Genomic DNA, 24,579 nt, shown 5'->3' with positions numbered 1-24,579 from the left:
AGATGGATTGAGTCAGTAAAGAAACCCTTGACCTTGAGTTTGCACAACCATAGTAGGGCAGTGAATGACAGGGCCTTTGGGAAGCTGATGCTTGTGTATGGATGCATGCATATATATATATATGTCTGCATGCACATATTCATACTGCAACTTCAAGGGGTCTTGAAGAGAGCTTACTGTCTTCATAAAAGAAATTTTTTTTAATCACTGTTTCATAGGGTTGGAAGAGATGAGGACAGGGCAGAAAAATGAGTCTTCTTATCTCTGATCGCTGATTGGAAATATGACCTGTGGTTTTCAGGTCTCCCTCACTCATCCATCCGTAAACGAAAACACGTCCATAAAAATGCGCCCCCAGCAAGTGTGGTATCTCAGGGGATCATTCACTGGCAAACAAAGAGATCTGGAAAGAACTTCACAAGGGCAAGAACTCGAAAAACACTGGCTCTGTGCTTGGTTATTTTTGGCCATAGCTGCCCGAGGTATTCAGGAAAAGTTTAATGACCGCAGATTTAAATAAGGGGGTACAAGTCAATATCATGGAAATCCCAGGTGTTCCAAAGCACAGCATCAGTACAGCATTCATGGTCCTCTTTGATGGATTCTCTCTCCCGACCTTAATGACACCACGGAGAAAAGGGAGGAAGGGAGGCCAAAAGTGATCTCTGGTGGAACTACATTGAAACTCAGAGCAAGATAGGAAACCACATCAGGCAGCAAATCTCTAGGGAGCCTAGAACACTAAGCAGGGGTCAGGAGGATATGAGGAAGTATCAGCAACAATGCAGGCCAACGGCTGAAAGAGTCCTTGCGGCTTTTTTCACAAAAGCTGGATGCCTGGACATGATTTGGAAGCATCGGATACAGAAGCTCTTCCAAAACCTACCTTTTGGTACTCATCTCGAGATCTCAGGGCCGCCCCCAACTGTTCCGGGGAGAAAGTATAGATGGCGGATCGATACTGGGTGCCGACATCATTTCCCTGACGCATCCCTAAGAAAAGAAAAGAAACAGGAAGGGGTGGGTGGGTCAGCCCTCCATCTGAATGCTCAGAGGGCGTAGCTATCATCCATCCATCCATCCATCCATCCATCCATCCATCTAATTTTAGCGCTCTCCTCCTCTGCTTTTAGAAAAGCACACCCTTTCTACATTGTGCGCCCACAGTTAACATTTTTGTCAAGAGCACCCCCCTCCTGCTTAAACCAACATGAAGTGGGGGGGGGGAATAACTGCGTATTATGCTTTGATGACATCACGGGCAGCCAAGAACAGCTGAAAGGCATTAAGGCAAATCAAGTGTGTGATCGCATTATGTGCCGCTTTCCAATTTATTGAAATCAAGAGGCTCCTAAAATATTTATTTGGCACCGCAGAATCATTCAAAGAATCCAACAGTTAAGAGGCCTTTCAAATCTCTCCGTCTAATGAATGGAGAGTGCTTATCTGAAGAGGTGGTTCTGCACCCTTGCAGAAGTTGGCAAGGTTTCCCTACAAGCCTGATACACTTGAAATTAACAAAAAAAAAGGGGGGGTCCTGAACTGGCACTTGGTGAGAGAGGGGTAAGGCTCATTTGTTGCATCAGGAAAAGAGACTGCAAAGTACACTGATCAGCCACCACATTAAAACCACTGACAGGTGACATGAAACAGCACTGCTTATATTGTTATAGTGCTACCTGTCAAGGAGTGGGATGCATTAGGCAGCAAAGTGAACAGTCAGTTCTTGAAGTTCTTGTGTTGGAAGGAGGACATAGGGGTGCATGAAAAGATCTGAGGGACTTTGACAAAAGCCAAATAGAGAGGGCTAGATGAGTGGGCCAGAGCATCTCCAAAATGGCAAGTCTTATGGGGTGTTCCCAGTGTGCAGTGGTTAGCACCTACCAACGGTTGCGCAAGGCAGGACAGCTGGTGAACCGGCGTCAGGGTCGCGAGCACTCAAGGCTCACTCCTATCCACGGGAATGAAAGCTAGCCCGTCTGTTCCGATCACACAGAACTATTATTGTAGCCCACACTGCTGAAAAGCTTAATCTGACCATGATAAAAAGGTGTCAGAACACACAACACATTGCAGTTTGCTGCGTATGGGGCTGTGTAGCTGCCGACCAGTCAGGGCCCATGGTTACCCCTGCCCACTGCCCAAAATGTCTACAATGGGGATGTGAGAGTCAGAACTCGACTATGGAAAAATGGAAGAAAGTTGCCTGATGTGATGAATCATGTTTTCTTTGAGTGTGTTATTTAACTGGCAGAAGAGAAGGCAGCCGGATGCACAATGGGAAGAAGGCAGGCTGGCGGACGCAGCATTATGTTCTGGGCCATATTCTGCTGGGAAACCTTGGGTCCTGGCATTCATGCAGATGTTTCTTTGACATGTACAGATTTTTGGTATCACCTGGCAGGACAAAGTTCCAAATAGAGTAGTTCTAGAACGAGCTGGAATTTTTAGCATGTATACATTACTGAAACAGCGACGTCTACGTTGGCTTGGGCACGTCATGAGAATGGCTGATGGTCGGATTCTAAAAGATCTCCTGTATGGAAAATGAGTGCAGGGAAATCGCCTTAGAGGGAGACCACAGCTGCGATACGAGGATATCTGCAAGCAGGATGTGAAGGCCTTAGGAATGGACCTCAACAGATGGGAAACCCTGACATCTGAGCGCTCAGCCTGGAGGCAGGCGGTGGAATAATGGCCTCTCCTAATTTGAAGAGACCCTTGTCCAGCAGGCCAAAGCCAAGAGGCAGTCCCGAAAGCAGCAAAATCAGGGAGCTGGACAGGGGACAGATTGTATTTGTCTTCAGTGTGGAAGGGATGGTCACTCTCGAATGAGCCTTCTCAGTCACACTAGACGCTGTTCCAAGACCTCCATACAGAGCACATTACCATAGTCTTTTGAGACTGAAGGATGCCTAAACTAAAAAACCACCTACCTAGAGACTGTTGGAGACTACACACAGCCCTTAATGGCAGTGGTGTTCCCTGATGGCAGTGGCCTCTTTCAGCGGGATAACGCATCTTGCCACACTGCACAAACAGTTCAGGAATAGTATGAGGAACATGACAAAGAGTTCAAGGCATTGCCTTGGCCTCCAAATTCCCCAGCTCTCAATCCAACTGAGCCTCTATGGGACATGGTGGAACATCAAATCCAATTCATGCAGGCCTCTCAACTTGAAGGACTTAAAAGGATCTACTGCTGACATCTTGCTGACAGATGCCACAAGACAGGTTCAGAGGTCTTGTGAAGTCCATGCCTCGATGCATCAGAGATGTTCTGGAAGCACGAGAGGGACCTACATGATATTAGGCAGGCGGGGGTTTAATGTTGTGGCTGATCAGTGTGGAAGTGAGAGAGGGCTGTCGTGAGCATTACGACTGAAAGTATGGGTGGACGCACTCCAAGGATTTGTTATTTTGCTGAATGCTGGCATGCAACGTTACCCCAGAAAAGCAAGAAAAAGGGATACAGCAGAAGATGTCCATTGAATGAAACAATAAGATAGGATGACTGATCATAACCATCCTTTTTGTGCTGTTGGGAAGAAAACATACCAAAGGAAGGCTTATCAGTGTTGATGTGTCATCTTAAAAACACCATGCCATCAACATGCCTCCCTACACCATGCCATCAACATGCCTCCCTTCACCATTCCCCCCCCTCCCCGCGGGATAACTCAATCAATTCACCCATGGCAAACCAGGCCTTATCTTGTTTAACCAAAGGGCGAAAATATACAGGGAGGATTATGTTCAGGAATTTAAAAAGATGAAACATGTATTTTAGATATATTTTACCCTTCATGCAGCCAGAAAATATACCCAAGTAACTTATGGTACATAAAGGAAGACCTATGATCAAGGCAATCCTTAAAGAAAGATTTCATTAGGAAGTGGTCCTTCAGAACTTACACACATCTACACAGAGAAGGCACATCTGTTTTCAAAGGTAGTCAAAAGTCGTGTTTAAATGAGCCTTCCTCGGCGTTTTAGCTCAGAGATGTCAGGATTACTTTGAAAAGGCTCTGTTCCATTCTAACTGCTTCATTCCATGTATAAAACCAAGTTCAACTGGGAAGGGAATAAGGCAGCAGAGGGGGAATGTTCCTGAAAAATATTCATGAGGAAACTGACCTTTTAAAGCTTTAGGCGAAGCACTAGCATTTTATGTTGCAGCTGGAAGCTAACACGCAGCCAAGGCAGCTGCCTGAGCACTGGACGGATATGAAATTCATTTCATACTTGGTATGAGATCCTTTAGAAAAGGGAATCAAGGCTGAGCCTTTCAGTAATATCTCCATCAGGTACCTCTGTTTTCTTCGCTCCATAAGATGCACGACTTTCCACCCCCCCTGTTTTGTGGGAAAAAAGTGCGTCTTATGGTGCGAAAAATACGGTACTTCATGATAATGAAAGAAGTTAAGACACTTCAGAGCCTGGAGGAGAGGAGAGAGAACGGCCACCTAGGAAGGGCTGTCATCCTTTCCACCAAAAGAGTGGACAAGGTACCTGGGAAAGATGCACAAGGTTACAACCACTACTTATATTATCAGCTGTGATGGGAATATCATGGCATGAAGTCTTCTGTTGTGATGACTCCTACAGCGGGGAGGTAAGCTCCTTTCAGGTTATGGAAGTTAGGAAGTTGCTAAAGCTAGCAGCCTAACTCTCGGCTTTACGTCATGCGAGATTACAGTCAGAGAAAATCTGCTAAGCTGTTCAAATCATGGTTTTCTTAAAGAGAAGTTGACATTTAAGAGGGTATCAGACGGGGGAAGCCAGGCATAGTATATTGGAAATGTTGCTAAACGTCACATGACCTAAAATTTCGATTGTGGAATTGAGGTTCCACCAGACTGCAGACTGGACTGCGAATCATCTGAATATGGGGTGTACAGTCCATACTTGATTTCTATTCCCACACAATGCAACCATGTCATTATGGCATGACTTGTGTATATCTCAAACAGCTACCAATTCAAAAGAGGCCTCTTGTAACTATCAACATTTTCTAGATCTTGATAGCTTTCAGAGCAAGTACATGCCAAATGAGTTTCAAAACAGTGTCCTGTTTCTTGATGTATAATTCTACGAATTCTGATGCTTTCCCAGAACCAGGACAGAGAAAATCATCGCGTTCCAACCCCTTTTGGTGTGAATGTGCTACAAAGGCATTTGAGGAATCACATCCACCACTTCTGATCTTCTCCCTGTAAGAGACAAGAACCTAATGGAAGCATTTTCAGCCTCTCTCCATTCTGAAAAGATCCTTGTAACAATGGAGATAAATGAATACAGTCTGAAACCCACTTGGCATAGTACTGTGGAATTGTAAAAGAGCTTTTACAGTGGTAGTGAAAATGTATCTCTGATTTAAATAGTTTTCTGCAGCTGTCACATGGCTTCTGCTATATATTTGTTGTTTAGTCATTTAGTCATGTCTGACTCTTCGTGGCCCCACGGACCAGAGGATGCCAGGCCCTCCTGTCTTCCATTGCCTCCTGGAGTTGGGTCAAATTCATGTTGGCCATTTCGATGACCCTGTCCAACCATCTCGTCCTCTGTCGTCCCCTTGTCCTCTTGCCCTCACACTTTTCCCAACATCAGGGTCTTTTCCAAGGAGTCTCCTCTTCTCATGAGATGGCCAAAGGTTTGGAGCCTCAGCTTCAGGATCTGTCCTTCCAGTGAGCACTCAGGCTTGACTTACTTCAAAATGGATAGGTTTGTTCTCCTTGCAGTCCAAGGGACTCTCAAGAGTTTCCTCCAGCACCACAATTCAAAAGCATCAATTCTTCGGCGGTCAGCTTTCTTTATGGTCCAGCTCTCACTTCCATACATCACTACCGGAAAAAAACTATAGCTTTCCGATCTGAGGTGCCCATCTTCGAGCGCCATATCTTTTAGCCTTTTGTTTCTGTTCATGGGGTATTCTTGGCAAAGATACTGGGGTGGCTTGCCACTGCCTGCTCCAGGTGGATTGTGTTTAGTCGGAACTCTCCACTATGACCTGTCTGTCTTGGGTGTCCCTGCACGGCATAGCCCATAGCTTCTCTGAATTACTCAAGCCCCTTCGCCATGACAAGGCAACAATCCATGAAGGGGTTGATATATATAGATGGACCATTTTCCTCTCCCCCCACCCCAATACCTGCTGATTTAAGACTACGAATTGTAGTCTTCCTGCAGCTCATCATCTGATTACTTAAGCAGAAGTCATTTGCACATGTCACCCTGGCTTGATTTCATCATTCAATGGGTGAATGGTCTGGGTGAACAGAAGCTTGAGTCACCAAGAGAAAGTAAAACTCAGAAGAGAAGGTCATGGTATGCTAATGAGCTGGCATGATGGGCAGCCCACTTGTTTGGCAAATGGAGTAGGGACCCTAAACCTGGAGGGCGATGTCAACACGTACAAGAGCAAGCCAGAGCAGACTTCCAGCCTTGGCTAGACCATTGAACCAGTTGAAAGGAAGCTCTGGAATCAAGCAGAACCTTTTATTTCGTCGCTTTTAAAAAGTTATAAGCAAGGTAAGCTTTCGAGTTCTCCAGAACTTCCGGCAAAGACAATATAAAATTGGAAGAAGGATGCTGGGAAGGAAGCAGATGGTGCAAATAAGAAAAAGAAAAAGAAAGAACGAAGAAAGCAGATATGACACCCATTGTTTTTGAATGCAGTCTGCATTCAGTTAAAGCCAAACTGGCAATACAATTTGCGCCAGGTGGCTAATCAGAGTATTTCCAGAAATAAAATAGAAGAAAAGGCAGTCTTGCCTGATACCTTTGAAAACAGGAAGCCAATTTTATTTATGCCTTAAGAGTAGCTTCTCCCCAGAGCAAAGTTTATGCATCAAGACAATCTAATGCTGTGACAAAGCCATTTATTTCTATTGAACTCACAGCTTTTCATGATCCATACAGTCAAAAACTTTTCTATGGTCTATTAGGAACAAAGATTTTCTTCTTAAATTCTTTGGTATGTTTCAGTAGCCAATGTATATTTGTGACATGATCTTTAGTGCCTCTTCCCTTTCTGAATCCAGCTAGAACATTCGTATTTCCCGTTCCCTATACTATAAAGCCCTAAATACAATGGTCCTATAGCTACTGCACCATTTGGTGTCTCATTTCTTTAAGATTTATTTACTGCAAACACACACTTCAGGAAACTGAACTTATGATTTAATACATGAAAATCACTAAATGGCCAAGACATAAATCAACCAGAAGATGTATTCTCTCTGTGGTACACAGACCATGATATATTAATATCAAAAATTATATGAAAGCCGAAGAACACACAAAAAACACATAGCGCCAAAATTTCTGATGAATTTAAACTCCTTAAAAGATCAAATCTCAATTACTTAATTCAATTACTAACTAAACCTAGTTCACTGGCCAGGACTGTTGAAATGTTTAGAGGAAAACTTTGTTAATTGTCTGGAACATCTTAACTAAATTACCTAAATTATAACTTTGACCAGCATCCACTTTGAACAAAATTAGCTCACAGTGGCATTTGTACTGTCTCTATGAAGACAGTAATACTATCTGACTACAAGAAGGAATTTGTGTAAGTTACAGATGTGCCAAGCTGGGAAATCTCTAGGCTCTAAAGATGTAGGCAGAACTAACTTTTATCCTGAAATTATTAATAAGCCTCAAGATTTTTTACATTTTTATTTTATTTTTATTTTTGCTGCTACTGCTGCAACAGTACAGTTATAACATCCCTGACTGATGGCCATCCAATTGCCAGGGAAGGAGAATCTACAACTTTCCCACGTAATTGTTTATTATGAAAAAGTTCTTGCAAATGTTTAGTCAGACTCTCCTTTCCTGTACAGTAGTTTAAACCCAGTTGATTATATGTGCCATTTTGGGTTGGTTAGGCGGAGGAATATCACTCTAGACTCAGAATACCTTGAGAGAGAGGGCAGAAAGAAAAGCAAAATGAAAGAGCTGGACTCCAAAAGCAACAGAGTGAGGAACACAAGAAAAGAAGCAAAAACTTCTTAATTGTTAGAGCAGTATGACAATGGCGAGCACTCCAACGCTGGAGGCAAAACTGGACAATCATCTGTCAGATCTGCTTGGATTTGGATTCAGATGCTGAACAGCGGATTAGACTCAATGGCTTTATAGGCCCCTTTTTACTCAAGAAAGAGGACTTGTTTTCCTATAATTCAATGGGTTCAGCAGGTTCCAAATCTGATATCACCCGCTAAAAGCTTTAGAAAGCCGGTGGCAGGAAAGCTCTGTCTGAGAAACAGAGATGAAGGGAGCTGCAGCCCACCAGAGTTAGATTTAGATTAGATTAGGCATTCTTCAGTCTTGAGAGACGATGGTAACATGCTCAGTATGGAGGACTTGGAACAGCGTCTAGTGTGGCTGAGGAGGCCAATTCGAGAGTGATAATCCCTTCCACACAAGACAAATCAAATCTGTCCCTGTCTAGCTCCCTGATTTTGCTGCTTTTGTGACTTCCTCTTTGCCTCAGCCTGCTGGACAAGGGTCTCTTCAAATTGGGAGAGGCTGTGATGCAACACCTGCCTCCAGGCTGAATGCTCAGATGTCAAGGTTTCCCATCTGTTGAGGTCCATTCCTAAGGCCTTCAGATCCCGCTTGCAGATATCCTTGTATTGCAGCTGTGGTCTCCCTCTAGGGCAATTTCCCTGCACTCATTCTCCACACAGGAGATCTTTTAGAATCTGACCGTGAGCGTAGATGTCACTGTTTCAGTAATGTATGCATGCTAAAAATTCCAGCTCGTTCTAGGATTACTCTGTTTGGAACTTTGTCCTGCCAGGTGATACCAAAAATCCGTCGGAGGCAACGCATATGGAAGGTGTTCAGCTTCCTCTCCTGCCGTGCATGAAGGGTCCAGGTCTCACTGCAGTACAGGAGTGTATGCAGGACACAGGCTCTATAGACCTGGATCTTGGTCTATGCTGTCAGCTTCTTATTGAGCCATACTCTCTTTGTGAGTCTAGAGAACGTGGTAGCTGCTTTGCCGACCATCAGCCATTCTCACGACATGCCCAAGCCAACGTACACGTCGCTGTTTCAGTAATGTATACATGCTAAAAATTCCAGCTCGTTCTAGGACTACTCTTTTTGGAACTTTGTCCTGCGAGGTGATTCACACTGGGCAAAAAGGACAAGCAGACCTTCCCAGGCCTGTACACCTTTGTGGTGAGAGCTTGGAGCCAGTGACTGGTAATGTCTACGGAACAATGTCAGAGCATCCCCAAGCCATGACACCTGAATCTGCGGGAAATGGAAGTGAGGGATGTTTGCAGCGCTTCCAAGCAGCTATGCTTACCTATTCATACACTCCAGTGACCTATCTGCCTAAGCCTGGAGAAGATGGAACTGCAGGCTTTCTACAGACCAGAAGCGGCATCAGAGCATGCTAAGAAAGCCCACCCAGAGGACTGTTTTTCAGGCTGTTCCTAGCTGTTCTCTATTCTGTGCAAGGGGCACAAACACCAAGGGCATTTCAAATGCAAATTCTCCGGAGACGGCGGCTTTGCGAGTGTCACAGGCTCTTCGGTAGATTCCTCACTTCCCATGCAGAAGGTTCAACCCCTGGCATCTCTTGACGAAAAACAAAAAACCTCTATCAGAAGCAGGGGAGAGCTGCTCCTTTTCAGTATCAACAACACTGGGGCAGAGAAGCCAAAGCTTCCTCCACGACATGGCTGATGGGGAGGGGTAACTCATATCTGGAGCCCACTATTTTGTGAGGATTTCTGTGTATTCAGACTTGTCTAGCAGTCTGCTACAAGAACAAGAAAATGAAGCCAGAGGGGAGGAAAGGGGGCTTCCAGTTCTCTGCTCATGTGGCTCCAGAGACATTTCTCACAGTTTTTATCTGGCGAGGCCTCTAAGGGGCTCCTCCAGATTCTGTTTCCAAGTGAGCCAGTTGAAGAGGATAACAAGTCCTTTCCCGCTACTGCTTGTTTTTATGGCACACTCAAGAATGACCGAGCCTTGTTCAGGCAAAGAAGAACAAGAACAAGAAGAAAAGGGCCAGGCCACAGCACAGTTCCCCCCCCCCCTTTGTATCTCACCACAGAGAACATCTTTCCATTGCTCTCACTGTTATACTCTCTTCGTGGAGACTGATTAGAGCTACGAGAAGGCATTGTGGCATCCTTCCGTCTCAACAGACGATGGGAACGTGCTCTGAATGGAGGACTTGGAACAGGGTCTAGTGTGGCTGAGAAGGCCAAATCGAGAGTGACCATCCCCTCCACACTGAAGACAAACACAATCTGTCCCCTGTCCAGCTCCCTAATTTGGCTGCTTTCGAGACTGCCTTTTTGCCTCGGCCTGCTGGACAAGGATCTCTTCAAATTGGGAGAGGCCACGATGTACCGCCTGCCTCCGGGCTGAACACTCAGAGGTCAAGGTTTCCCATCTGTTGAGGTCCATTCCTAAGGCCTTCAGATCCCGCTTGCAGATGTCCTTGTATCGCAGCTGTGGTCTCCCTCTGGGGCGATTTCCCTGCACTCATTCTCCATACAAGGAGATCTTTTGGAATCCGACCATCAGCCATTCTCATGACATGCCTGAGCCAACAAGGTGTTGCTGTTTCAGTAATGTATGCATGCTAAAAATTCCAGCTCGTTCTACGACTACTTTATTTAGAACTTTGTTCTGTCAGGTGATACCAAAAATGCATTGGAGACAACGCATATGGAACATGTTTAGCTTTCTCTCCTGCCATGCACAAAGGGTCCAGGACTCACTGCAGTACAGGAGTGTGCTCAGGACACAAGGCTCTATAGACCTGCATCTTGGTATGTGTCGTCAGCTTCTTATTAAGCCATACTCTCTTTGTGAGTCTAGAGAACATGGTAGCTGCTTTGCCAATGTGTTTATCCAGCTCGACATCCAGAGAGAGGGTGTCAGAGATGGTTGAGCCAAGGTACACAAAGTCATGAACAACCTCCATTTCTTGTGTGGAGATGGTGATAGATGGAGGTGAGTCCACGCCCTGGCCCATGACTTGTGTTTTCTTCAGAGAAGACTGAAGGAATAAAATAGAAAGAGAAAGGTGCATCTGGCACATGGGAAGGCTTTTGCAGGATCACTTGAAGAAGCCTGAACAAACTGCAAGGAACGCACTAAGGAATGAACCTGAGCTTTCAGTTTGGACCAAATGTGAGCCTTGTTACTGTATTTGTTACAGAAAGCACCAGACAATTTTGCATAGAATTTTCGAAGGCTTTAGAGGAAGCGTGCTTGAAGAAATACGGAAATCAGTGCAGCTGATGTAAAAATCTTCCACCATCCCCTTTCTATGAGGCAGCAGACTTATAGCAAAATGCATTGTGGTGGGCTAAGGCCTACTTTTGCATTTTGTGTGCGTTCTACTCCTCTAAGTAGACACATCTGCTCATTAGAAAAACAATGTAATTTCTAGTATCTAATTCTGATTATTTGCAGATGATAGATTCCTCACACAGCATTCGTAAAAGGGCGCAGCCTTTCGCACCAGTGACAAACCAACAGACTTTTTAAGGAAAAGGAGATGTGGCAGCAACGAAAAAAAAATCAGAGGAAGAAAATGCTGTGCCTATGAAGTCGGCCATGTGGTGCCTAAGAAAAGAAGTGAGGGATTTTTTTTCTGAATGCTGCTTTGGTTGCTCAGTGCCAGCCCCGCACCCAAGGTAAACAGAGTCCATGCATTTGGCTTGGATTTCAACATGGTTCCCTCATCCTCAGTTGCTGAGGTCAGACTGTGGGGTTCCAAAGGCCTTCTGAAGGCAGCCGGGATGCTAGGACGTTTCTGATCCTGCTGCCACAGGGTTGAGACGAGCGTGAAGCTTTTCAGAAAGGGAGGGTGTGGTGGGAATCAGAGGCACTTCCTCTGCTGGCCAAGGAAAACACAGGAAGGGTCATCAAATGGCATGCTTTGTCCTCATACTCACTGGAGCAGAGATACCTCCCTCAGGAATCTCCAGCTGTTTCTTCAAACGCTGGTTACAAAAGGCAGCCATTTTGAGGGGAAAAAAGAGGCTCCTATACTTTGGCCTTCTCATGAGAAGAGAAGACTCCCTGGAAAAGACCCTGATGTTAGGAAAGTGTGAAGGCAAGAGGAGAAGAAGGGGATGACAGAGGATGAGATGGTTGGACAGTGTCATCGAAGCGACCAACATGAATTTGACCCAACTCCGGGAGGCAGCGGAAGACAGGAGGGCCTGGCATGCTCTGGTCCGTGGGGTCACGAAGAGTCGGACATGACTTAAGACTAAACAACAACAACTCAGAGTAAAGAAGCTGGGTTGGGCTAAGGCAAAACGGCCAGCTAGCGGGGCAGCAGGATGGAAAACCAGAGAGCCCGTTGCTGAGGAGTCTTGACTGCATCTTGCTGACTAGAGGAACCAGGTAGCAGTCCTTCAGCACCTGTCTTGCCTGCCCTGCTGCTCGACACAGAAGGCCTGCAGCCCTGTAGATTGGAGTTCCTAACCAAACCCTCCGCTCCCAGTGAATGAAGGGTGACATCTCTGTATTTCCTCCATCTCCGCAACGAGCGACCTCTGGATGCGTAAGCAGTCTGTCTCTGAATACCAGCTGCTGGACAAAAGAATGGGGATGAATGGGGTGATTGTTACCTTAGGCAAAGGTAAAGATTCCCCTTGACATTTAGTCCAGTCGTGTGCGACTCTAGGGCGTGGTGCTCATCCCCGTCTCCAAGCCGTAGAGCCAGCGCTGGTCCGGAGACAGTTTCCATGGTCACGTGGCCAGCGCGACTAGACACAGAAAGCTGTTACCTTTCCCACTGTGGTGGTACCTCTTTATCTACTCGCATTTTTACATGCTTTCGAACAGCTCGGTTGGCAGGAGCTGGGACAAGCGACGGGAGTTTGGATTTGATCTTACGACTGCTGGTCTTCTGACCTTGCAGCCCAGAGGCTTTTGCGGTTTAACTTGCAGCTCCACCACGTCTCTTCTGGATTGTTTTTTTGTGTTGTTTCAACAAAGGTTGGTCTTGGTGGCATTTGGGTGTAATCCAACAGGGCAGTGTTAAAAACAAAAACAAGCCAACCAACCAACAAACAAAAACACAAGGGTTAATGTCCTGCCCATGAGGCAGAAAAACTCCTTTGTACAGGAGGAAATGATTCAGCATTACCTTTGCAAAACTCAATGGTCGCCAAACCCACAAAACAGAGAGCATAAATGATGTGTACAATTCTATAGCAGCAACAATAATAAAAGCTTGGCTAAATAAAAACTTTTTCACCCGATGCCCAAAGAATGGCAAACTGGCACCGAGGAAGCCTCTTCAAGCCAGGGTCCTAGTGCTGAATAAAATAAAACAATTTTTTTGCCATTGTGGTTGAATTATACAGTTGGGTGGGGAAGGGAGTAAGAAGAAAAAGCTTCAGTCGAGGTTCTTAATACACAGAAGGAGTTAGCGCGGGGGAAAAGCTGAAACTGCCTTCCAAGTCACCATGAAACACTTGCTCATTTCTGTTTAAGAGTTGCAGTGGTGTTTGCATGGATTATATTTCAATTTAATTCACCTTTTCCAAACAGACAAAGTGCAACATGGTTAACCTTTGGTCTTTGCAGTTATGTAAATTCTGCATAGCCTCTCTCTTTAAAAAAAAAAAAAAAAGAATGAACAGCCATGCATACACATGAGGGACCTATGCTGGCACAGAAAGCATATCTGAGGAAAAACTGCCTACAAAATGCATATACCATATTTTTCCATGCATAAGACGCACTCAGGTATAACACCACCACCCAGGCGCTTTGATTCCTGCTTTCCCCCTCCACTTTCTTCACAAAATCATATACTACCATGTATAAAACGACCCTCAATTTTTCCTCTAATTATTTTAGGAAAAAGTGTAGTTTTATACATGGAAAAATACAGGATATTTTCATCCTCACAAAAAATCAAAATGAATTTCTGTGCAAACTTTAATCGCTCGCTCTCTTTTCAAAGCAAATCTATGCTGAAATAGTATGAAACAAAGTTGGACTTTGGGGGGAAAAACACACACACATTTTTTTTAGAAAGCGAAACAGACAGACTCATCTATTCCCAACCCTGCTGTGCAAGAAGCTTCTTTTCACTCAGCGAATGATCTCTTGAGCCCAAAATATCAGTTGAGACCATTCTCCGATGCTCCACTACTAATGGCTTCCAATCTCCCTGCTTTCAGCCCTTTCTCTCATCTTCTCTCCTCATAAAGAGGTACCTGTGGCAATTCCGAGAAGATGAAAAACCCCGGAGCCCACCAAAAGATAAAGGCTCTTCGGTGCCTGAGTGAAATTATCAACTGTGAAGCGGTGGTTAAAAAAAAAGAGAGGACTTTAATTTGAAAGACAAAAGCTTGCATTAAAGAAGAAAACTAATAATCAAAGGTGAGAGGAATATCTATTGTCTCGTGCCCGCTCTCTGTGGGAATTTTCGCAGCACAGACATCTGTGGGGGGTGGGAAAAAAGCCAGCATTGTGAGCATCGAGTTCCTCATATTCTTCCCCACCCCATCAATAAATGCCTACAATCATCCTCTCGAGCTGCTGCGGTGCGATTTCAAGGTTCATCTCTTCCGAGCAGCTCGAAGACTAATTATCCCAGCTGTAATTAGTAAGATAATTAAATACTGGCTCGCTCATCACTCTACCTTGTGTCGGGTCATGATTCTCCCAGAAGACCTTGAGCAGTTTCTCATAGCTGATGGCTTCTGCATGAAATACTACTCGCACGACTTCCGCGTGGCCGGTTCTCCCTTTGTTGAAACAACACAAAAAGAAGCAAGAATATTAATCACGAGAAGGCGCCCCAAAGAATGGACTTCTGCTTCGCTAATAAATTAAAACAGTCAGGTTAATATATGGGGAGAAGGGGGCCTTCTAATTGGCTAATCATTCTACCCCATGCTCGTTTTTCAATGGGCACTTCCTATGCTATACGCTACAGGATACTTCACGTTCGGGGGTCTGCAGCCGAGGGGTCGTCCAATTGCTTTGCATGCGGAGGGGCTAGTTTTCAGTCCTCGGGTGTCTCCGGGCAGGGCTGGGCAAAGGCTCTCACCTACACTCCTGGAGAACACTTGTTGTCAAGACTGACAACATTGGCCCGGTCGGACCTCCTGTCTGAGAGCCACAAGCAGCTTCAGATGCTTTATTTATTCCTCGACTGGCCTTCCCCAGTCTGGCCCGTCCCAAAACACTGGACGACTACAATTGCCACCATCCCTGACTGAGTGAAAATGATGGGAATTTTCAGTCTACCTGATCAGGAAGACCAGCTGATTGGGAAGGAGCCGTCAACAGAATGATTAGCAACCCTTTTTGGGCTCATGTGCCCAAACTGGGAAGGGGGGAAGACTCAGCGGATGGTGGGCCACAGCAGCTGCAGCGGCGGTTGCAGCGGCAGAACCGGACGTGTGGTGGTGGAACCGGAAGTGAGGGCGGAAGGGGGAATTCTGGGCATGCAGGTGCCTCGAGACTCCACTCCAGATCCGCCGCCAGCGCCAGCTGCTCCGGATCTACCTGCCGAAGTGCCAGCACCGCGGCTGCAGCTGCCTTTTCAGGTTTGGCTGTTCGTGTGCCCGCAAAAAGGGCTCTGCATGCCAGGTGTGGCACGCATGCCATAGGTTTGCCATCGCTGGTGTAGACTGTGGGCTGCCTGTTGCACCTTTTCTGCTCCTTCACCACCCTTATTTCTCTGGGGATCTCACCCCTTCCATATCTGGAAAACTGGAGGTGATTAAGAACAACTGCTTCCTATGGCCAAAGCACATGCGTGCACACGTGCACGCACGCATGCACACACCAGCCCCTTGATAAAGATGAGCATTTAAACAATCAGTTTGTAATTAGTATAATTCCACTCTTATTGTAAACTAATATTCGTTTAAGTTGGCTGGTTAGTTCAGTGGTTTGTGTATCTATCTGGCTGCAGAGTCAAAGGCTGGGAGTTCAATTCTGCACAGTGCCTCCTGGGAGAAGAGCCAGCCTGTGTGGCCTTGGGCAAGCTGTACAGTCCCAATGCACCCTCCAAACAGAATGAAATGGAAAACAACTTCTGAGCATTCTTTACCTGGAAAGCCCTGAAAAGGGGTCACCGTAAGTCAGAATTGACTTGCAAGCATGCAATTATTATTTCATTATGTGTCGACGTGAATAATATCCTTGCAGTGCTCAGTTTAGCTTAAAGTAATGCTTTACATTTTGTCATATCATAGAATCGTAGAATCATAAGAATTGGAAGACACTTTAGAGGTCATCTAGTCCAACCCCCTGCTCAAGGCAGACCTGAGACCGCTTCAGTAAATAGCTTGCTATTTCTGCAACCGCTTCACAGTTCTCACCATCAGGAAATGCCTCCTTTCCAGGTTGGATCTCCCTCTGATGAGTTTCCACCCATCGGTTCTTGTCCAATGGAGAATAAATCAATGCCCTCTTCCCTGTGGCAACCCTTCAGATCTTGGAAGACGGCTCTCACGTCTCCCCTCAGTCTTCCATTCATTAAGCTCAACATCCCTAGTTCTTTGAGTCGTTCTTCGTAGGATTTAGCCTCCAGTCCCCTTATCGTCTCTGTTGCTCTTCTCTGCAACCTCTTCCAGGGCCTCGGCGTCTTTTTTGCATTGCGGTGACCAGAACTGGACACAGCACTCCAAGTGTGGCCTCACCAGCGCAGTATCGATGGTTACTATCACTTCCCATGATCTTGATGCTGATCCCCCTCTTGGGATGTGTTGGCTTTCTTGGCAGCTTCTGCACACGGCTGATTCATTGTTAGGTGGTGGCCCACCAGGACCCCTAAATCTCTCTCACAGGTACTCCTGTTGAGCCAGGTACCCCCTGTCCTGTACCTGTGCCTCTATCTGGTTTCTCCTGCCTAAGCACAGGACCTTACTTTTCCCGCCACTGAACTCCATCTTATTGGATAGGGCCCAAGGTTCAAGTCTGTCGAGATCCTTCTGAATGTTGAGTCTATCTTCCAAAGGATTAGCCATTCCTCCCAGCTTGGTGTCGTCAGCAAATCTGATGGGTGCTCCTTCAATCCCCCTCATCCAGGTCACTGGTGAAGATGTCAAAGAGCATTGGGCCCAAGGCAGAACCTTGAGGGTCCCCACTGCACACTTCCCTCCATGCAGATGTGGTTCCATTGAGGACCACACATTGAGTGCGGTTGGTTAGCCAGCTACAAATCCATCTGGTAGTTGCGTTGTCCATCCCACTTTGTTCTGTCTTGCGCAGAAGAAGGTTGTGGCCTACCTTATCAAATGCCTTATTGAAGTCTAACTATACTATATCCACTGCATTTCCAGGGTCCACAAATTTAGCCACTTTATCAAAGAAGGCAGTAAGATTTGTTTGGCATGACCTGTTCTTAACCAACCCATGCTGGCGTCTAGTCATCACCTTCTTATTTTCTAGGTGCTCACAAATCTGCTGCTTGTCACGAGTACTTAACACAATTTGACATCCCCTCCAGTCCCACCATGCCAAGATTTCCCATTCCCCTTCTCATTTCTTTTCGGCTCAGGAAAACATTCTATTTCTGCTCAGTTTAAGGAACTTTTGGAGAATCCAGCATTCTACACAGCCATTGTAACCGTTCTGCACAGGCTGGAATTTGTTCACTTCTTTCCAGGTGACTCCTGTGCTGGAAAAAAGCTACGGTGTGCAGGAATTTTAATAATCCTCTGCAGCTTGGCATTTCCTCCAGAACAAATAACCACAAACCATCGGGGTAATCCAAGAGATTTTCCCACAAGATTCCTCAGGGAAATAATCTCACACACAGAAATCTCATTATGAGAAGAAACGAGTGATTCTTGCCACCCTCAGCAAAAGGCTGTGAAAATCACATCCCAACTTCAAACCAGTTCCACCCAAAATTTATAAACTTATCAGTAAAAATCAACACTACAATAAGAAGTGCATGGCGTGGTTTAATATCAAAATAATTTGTTCCTGGAATCCTGTCCTCTTCAGAATTCCCCACTTACTGATGACTAGCATCTTATCTGGAACATAAACAAATACTGTGTCTTTTCACTCAGAAAATATGAATCACTGGGAAATGATCAAACACCAGCCAATGTTTTTCAGCTGGGACGTGACCCAGATTTAAGCTCCCAAGTTTAACAGATAAAACACTGAAGACATCAGTCACTAGCCTTTACATGCATCTTTCCAGATTTGTGGCAAATCTTTTAGATGTTATTAACTCCCATCTCTCTCTTTTTTAAATGAATTGCTTTGCCCACGTTTAACCTCAGGAATCTACATAAAATAAATTATTACCGGTGATTAATTATACTGTAAGGAAACAATAATACCAAGTTAGTTTTGAATCACACAGGGAATTAATTAAAACGGGCTTCAGTAAATAGCTTGCTATTTCTGCAGCCACTTTGGAAGAAACAAAATTTACCCCCCCACACACACACCTTTTCTGCTAGGATTCTGAGTTGGAAAGAAAACACTGGGACCACAGGCTGAATGACAACGGCTACTCTCTTTGCAGTTCCTCATTTTATCACTTTTTTTTAAATCTGCAGTTCCAATCAAGCACTCATCCACTTTTTAAAAAGAAAACTCCAACTTAGCTAGGACTATGCAAATCTAGCCATTTAAATCATGTGAGATCTACCTTTGGCCATATTAATTTTCTTCTTTTTTTCCCCAAAGACACGATGAATGAGCCAACTACACCAGAGCACAGGTTGCTGTCCTCTGAAGATGCCGGCCACAGAGACTGGCGAAACGTTAGGAAGAACAACCTTCAGAACACGGCCAAAGAGCCCGAAAAACCCAGAACAACCATTCATTCATTCATTCATTCATTCATTCATTCATTATTTATTCATTCATTCATTCATTCATACATACATACATACATACATACATACGTACTACCTACCTACCTACCTACCTTGCCTTTCTCCTTAAAAGGGACCCAAGCCAGCTTACGTCATTAAAAACACAATATGAAAAGCTGGCAACAGTGAATTATTCACGTATTTTACAAGAATTAAATATTATTATTAAAATGTTAGGTAAAAAACCACTACTGAAACAGTTTTAAAAGCAACAAAAATTCAAACCATCCTGTTTTAAAACCTTTTTTAAGACAACCAGTACTAAGGGAAAGCCTGTCTGTAGAAAAAGGTCTTCTTTGCCTGCTTACGGAAGGACAGCGAAGACGGGGACCAGCCTGGCCTCCAGTGGGAGGGAGTTCCAAAGTCTGGGAGCAGCCACAGAGAAAGTCCTCTCCCGTGCCCCTACCAAATGCACCTGTGAGGGTGTTGGGACCGAGAGGAAAGCCTCCCTTGAGGATTTGAACATCTGGGCAGATGTCAAGTCCATGAGACGTGGTCCTTGAGAGAACTCAGACCCAAGCTATTTAGGGCTTTATAGATTTAAACCAGCACTCTGAATTGTGGCCAGAAACAGATCAGCAACTACTGGAGCTACTGTGATGGAAATAGTTGTGGGGTTAGTGATCCTTGTAACCAGCCCCAGTTCACAATCTGGTTGTGGTGTTTTGGACCCTCTGAAGTTCCCAGCACTTTATAAATGAAGCCCCATGTTCAGAACATTACAGTGATAAAGCTAGGGTATAACTAAGGCAGGTGTCAACATGGCCGGATCAGACCCATCCAGGAACAGGAGCAGCTGGTGCACTCATTTTAACTATGCAAAGGCACTCGTGGCCACCACCAAAAACTCAGAGGCAAATTCAGGAGCCCCTTCCGGCTGTGCACCTGTCTTTCCAGAGGGAGTGCAACCCCTTCCAATACAGGCTGACTCCCTCTTCCTTGATCTGCCTTTCAGCAGACAAGGAGCAACTCTGTCTGGTCTGGGTCAAGTGTCCGTTTATTCACCCTCATCCAGTCCTTGACTGACACCAGACACACTGGTCTAGAGCCGAAACGGCTTCCTCGGGTTTAGATGGAAATAAGAGATAGCGCTGGGGTCCATCCGTAGACCAGTGACCGTATCTGCATATTGGTGACTTAGAATCACAGAATGATGGTTCCGCGACTGCTCTTTCAATCAAATTCTGGCTTCCTGTAACTTGACCATTCTTATATGGCCTACACTTTGAATGTGAGTGGACGTGTGGCGGTAACCGCTCTTTGTTTTCCTAGCATAAAATGTCTTCTAACCCTGGAGGAAACAAACAAAATTGGTTGCAACTGCTTTTGTACCTAATCACAAAGGGAGTGTATAAGATCTGTTTGTTTGTTTGTTTTTTAAATATACAGCACCAAATACGGTATATTCTGTCCCTAGAGCCCATCTCGCACCATCTGTGAGCCAACTGGCAATCCGCATGGGCAGACACGATGCCATCTCCACTCACCAGTGGGGAGCAGGGGAGTTGTTAAGACACTGTTCCGTTGGCCTCTTGCCAAAGCCATTTCTTAGTACAGAGGAATGGGTTTAGGCAAACACACACAACCTTTGGGACTAAGATACCTGGATCACAAATTAAACTTAGAATGCAAAATTTCAAAGGGCTTCACAAATTCTGAAACATCACAGGCACACCACCGATGTCACCATGTCCTAGCTCCAGCTGGCCTGAGAATGAGGCTCAGAAGACTAGATGAGGAACGTGATGGGCTTAGGGTAGCTTCATGAATGTGACTCCACTGTTCAGTGAATAGTGGATGATTGACCAGCTGGTAGGCAAGGGACAAACATACCGTATTTCTCCATGTACAGTGGTGCCTTGCTTGACGACGTTAATTCGTTCCAGTGAAATTGCTGTAGAGAGAAAATGTCGTCAAACGAAATAAAAAAGCCCACTGAAATGCATTGAAAACCGTTCAATGTGTTCCAATGGGCTGAATACCTCCTCGTCCAGCAAAGATCCTCCATACAGCGGCCATTTTCGGGTGCCTGTCTTGCAAAAAATGCCTCCTAAAAACAGCGGGGAGCCATTTTGAGCAGCCGGTGGCCATTTTGAAAACCCGACGATCAGCTGTTTTGATCGTAATGCAAAGAATCGGTTCCCGAAGCAGGGAACCAATCATCGCGAAGCGAAAAAACCCCATTAAAACATTGTTTTGTGATCACAAAAACATCGTCGTGAAGCGGATTCGTCGTTATACGGGGTAATCGTTAAGCGGGAAATTACTATATAAGACTATACTTTTGTCTAAAAACTTTAGACTAAAAATTGAGGTTACTTTCCATCTTATACACGGAAGTAAGCTGAGGAGAGAACAAAAACAAGTGGAGTGTAAAGCAGGGATCAAATCGATCCTGCAGCGCTTTGATCCCTTTCCCCCTACACTTGCTAAGCCCCACTTAGATTTCTTAATTTTGGATTATACATGGAAAAATATAGTATACATAAGCACCAATATGTTATCTCCCATCACCCAGCTCTATCTCTTCATCCAGTAGCTGCTGCCATGAAATAGATTTACGTAAACTACTACTCGGGGGTTACCACTTAAAGGATAATTAATTGAGAAGGGTCTGGTAAAGCTGCCATACCCATCTGTTGAGAAAGAGTCCTCGAGAAAAAGGGAGTGCTGGACCTCAAAAATCAACTTATTCTGATCTACTGCATCAATTTTTTTTTACTCTTGTCAAAAGAGGCCATTATACCAATGTCAACAATTATTTGCTGTTATAGGAGGACAGTGCACAAGATAATCTATTGTAGGAACTGAGGGAGAAAGAAGACTGCTATTCAGGATCTCATCAAACTAAAGCCTGGCCTTCAGAAAGATATTTGCAAAATTCACTCTTATTGAATTCCAACAGAAATTCGCTCAGTCTACATTGTTTGGAGGGAGGTCGGCATCAGGACTTGGTTATCTTATAGCTCTCATAGCATTCCAAAAGTTCTTGGCTTAAACCCCCCTATGTTTAACTCAGCAAAAAAAAATCTTTTAAAATACGCATTAAAGCACCAACACAAGCTTTTCTTAAATTAAAAACAGCAAATTATTAAAAATGAATGCATATAAAAATGACAGAGAAACAGATCTGCACCATATCTGCTTTGAAAAAAGTCCATCATTTCTGCCATCTTTTATATTTGATTCAGTGCTGTCGCAAACATCATTCCATGTAGCAGGGGGACTAACGCCATTTTCCACATGTATCTTTAAAATGAGTACAATTCATGAAGCACGCTGATGCTTTGAACAGCTGTGCAATAAATGGCACCCAGTATCAGTGGGTTCCGATACTTTCTGTGCATGTGCTACTTTGCACTTACGTCCTGATCTGCATATGTTCCTTTCAAGACAATCCTAAAATGTTGGGATGGATGGCAACTTTGGGGGAGAGAATTTTGGTGGAAAAAAATGGGACTACTGGAAAATTCTGCCTCGGTGTTATATTCACAGTCCATACCATTTTTTCCCACACTAAATGCTGCTTTTGTTTTTCAAAACAAAATGAAATATGATATCATGTTTCTGGCCCGTCTCCTACATCTCTAAATAGAAGATTCCGTTCTACTGTAAATAATGAAACACAAGATACAGGCAAATTTTATTTGAAAAGAAGCATCTGAATTCTGTTCTACAATTACAAAGGTCAACAAAGCATGCAGAGTCTGCTCCCCAAACAGGCCACCTCTGATTCTTTGGATGCTTATTAGATTCTAGCCCCAGCCACCTTGCCATAATCTGAGACAACAGCAATTTTTTTTACTGTTGTCAAAAGAGGCCATTATACCAGTTTCAACAACTACTGGTATTTGCTCACTGGAAGGACAGATCGTGAAGCTGAGGCACCAAGACTTTGGCCATCTGATGAGAAGAGAAGACTCCCTGGAAAAGACCCTGATGTCGGGAAAGTGTGAAGGCAAGAGGAGGACAGAGGACGGGATGGCTGGACAGGGTCATCGAAGCGACCAACATGAATTTGACCAAACTCCGGGAGGCATTGGAAGACAGGAGGGCCTGGCGTGCTCTGGTCCATGGGGTCACAAAGAGCCAGACACAACTAAACAACTAAACAACAACAACAAGGCTCCTATCCTTTGGCCATCTCATGAGAAGAGAAGACTCCCTGGAAAAGACCCTGATGTTGGGAAAGAATGAAGGCAAGAAGAGAAGAGGACGACAGAGGACGAGATGGTTGGACAGGGTCATCGAAGCGACCAGCATGAATCAGACCCAACTCCGGGAGGCATTGGAAGTGCTCTGGTCCTTGGGGTCACAAAGGGTCGGACATGAATAAACAACAACAAGCTGTTTGAGGTTGGTGGTCTGATTGCCGTAAAGCAAAACAGGCCCGCAACACATGGCAAGAAAGAGTGTACGCTTAGGATGTGCTGTAGCTCAGGGATAAAATATTGACTGCTTTTAGCTGGCAGCTGTTGTAATTATTTAGTCGTTAAGTTGTGTCCGACTCTTCGTGACCCCATGGACCAGAGCACGCCAGGCCCTCCTGTCTTCCACTGCCTCCCAGAGTTGGGTCAAATTCATGTTGGTAGCTTCGATGACACTGTCCAACCATCTCGTCCTCTGTCATCCTCTTCTCCTCTTGCCTTCACACTTTCCCAACATCAGGGGCTTTTTAAGGGAGTCTTCTCTTCTAATGAGATGGCCAAAGTATTGGAGCCTCAGCTTCAGGATCTGTCCTTCCAGTGACAAGAAACAAAAGCTGGAATCTGTAGGTGACCATAAATGGTGTTTTGTCCCCTTCTCATCTAGGTTTGGGTCTGCCATGTAATAACTTCTTGGGCACCACTGTGGCCTAGTCAACTTTTTCTAGGAAGTTAGGTGAAATTCCTGATTTGCTTTCCCTACATGGTGGAGCTTTAGTTGCTGTGAATCCCAACCCTAAGAGAATAAAGCCAATTTTTAAAAAATATCATGAAAAACAGGGCAACCCATGAGAAGACAAAATAAGAGAACTGATCATTCACATAGAAATCAGTAGGGACAAGAGAGGAAGCCAAAAATTCCATGACCGATGTATACATTCTCCAGCTGTGGGTTGCTTGACTCAGGATGTAGCTGGCCATGTAGTTGGCTGCAGCTGGATAAATGATCCATAAATCATTGCAAACCCGTTTCTGCCTCTTTTCACCTGCCATTTGAGCGGATGTGTTGTGCACTCTGAATCACTCTCTTATCTGCAAACACCTTTACACACATCCATGAGCATGAACCCAAGAGACAGCTGTCTCCTTGCCCGTTTTGTGGGGAATCCACTTGTGAGTAACACATGCGCTGACCTATGCAAGCATGAAACCAAGAGATGGCTCTCTCCTTGCCTGTTGTCATTTTTATTCAAAAATGGGAGATTAGACACACTCATGTCAGGCGGCTACAGTGCATTCAGGAGAAAGTTCAGCTGTATACACTTTATGGAAATGTGACATTAGAACAGAATCACTGGGAGGCATTTCCGTCACAATTAACATTTGATACTGTTTGGAAAGAAAACACAATTAATTTCTAATTTTGCCACTTCAATGAACAAACATTGGTATAGGCCAACTGGGAGAAAGTATGGCAAACAAGCAAAAGTTAGAGAAAGTGCGTACTTTTGAGCACCTTGGTTGCTGTTTCGATATGGTCCCTCTCATCCAATCTCACA

General features: G+C 44.9%; 1 protein-coding gene across 16 annotated transcripts in view; it reads right to left on the bottom strand.

Annotated features, from left to right (window-relative positions):
• Positions 1 to 24,579, bottom strand: part of MSRA (methionine sulfoxide reductase A) — a 227,717-nt gene that overhangs the window by 68,728 nt on the left and 134,410 nt on the right. For all 16 annotated transcript variants that reach the window (XM_072986579.2, XM_078381762.1, XM_078381767.1 and 13 more), the window contains exons 4-5: positions 14,661 to 14,765; positions 887 to 993 (exon numbers count right to left, since the gene is read on the bottom strand). In XM_072986579.2, the coding sequence (XP_072842680.2) occupies positions 887 to 993; positions 14,661 to 14,765 (212 nt within the window). The remainder of the gene's footprint in view (positions 1 to 886; positions 994 to 14,660; positions 14,766 to 24,579) is intronic.

The sequence above is a fragment of the Pogona vitticeps genome, chromosome 1 (assembly GCF_051106095.1).
Source record: "Pogona vitticeps strain Pit_001003342236 chromosome 1, PviZW2.1, whole genome shotgun sequence".
In the NCBI taxonomy this organism is placed as follows: Eukaryota; Metazoa; Chordata; class Lepidosauria; order Squamata; family Agamidae; genus Pogona; species Pogona vitticeps.
Note: the sequence above shows the minus strand (reverse complement) of the source record. Positions and strands in the feature narration are given on the sequence as shown.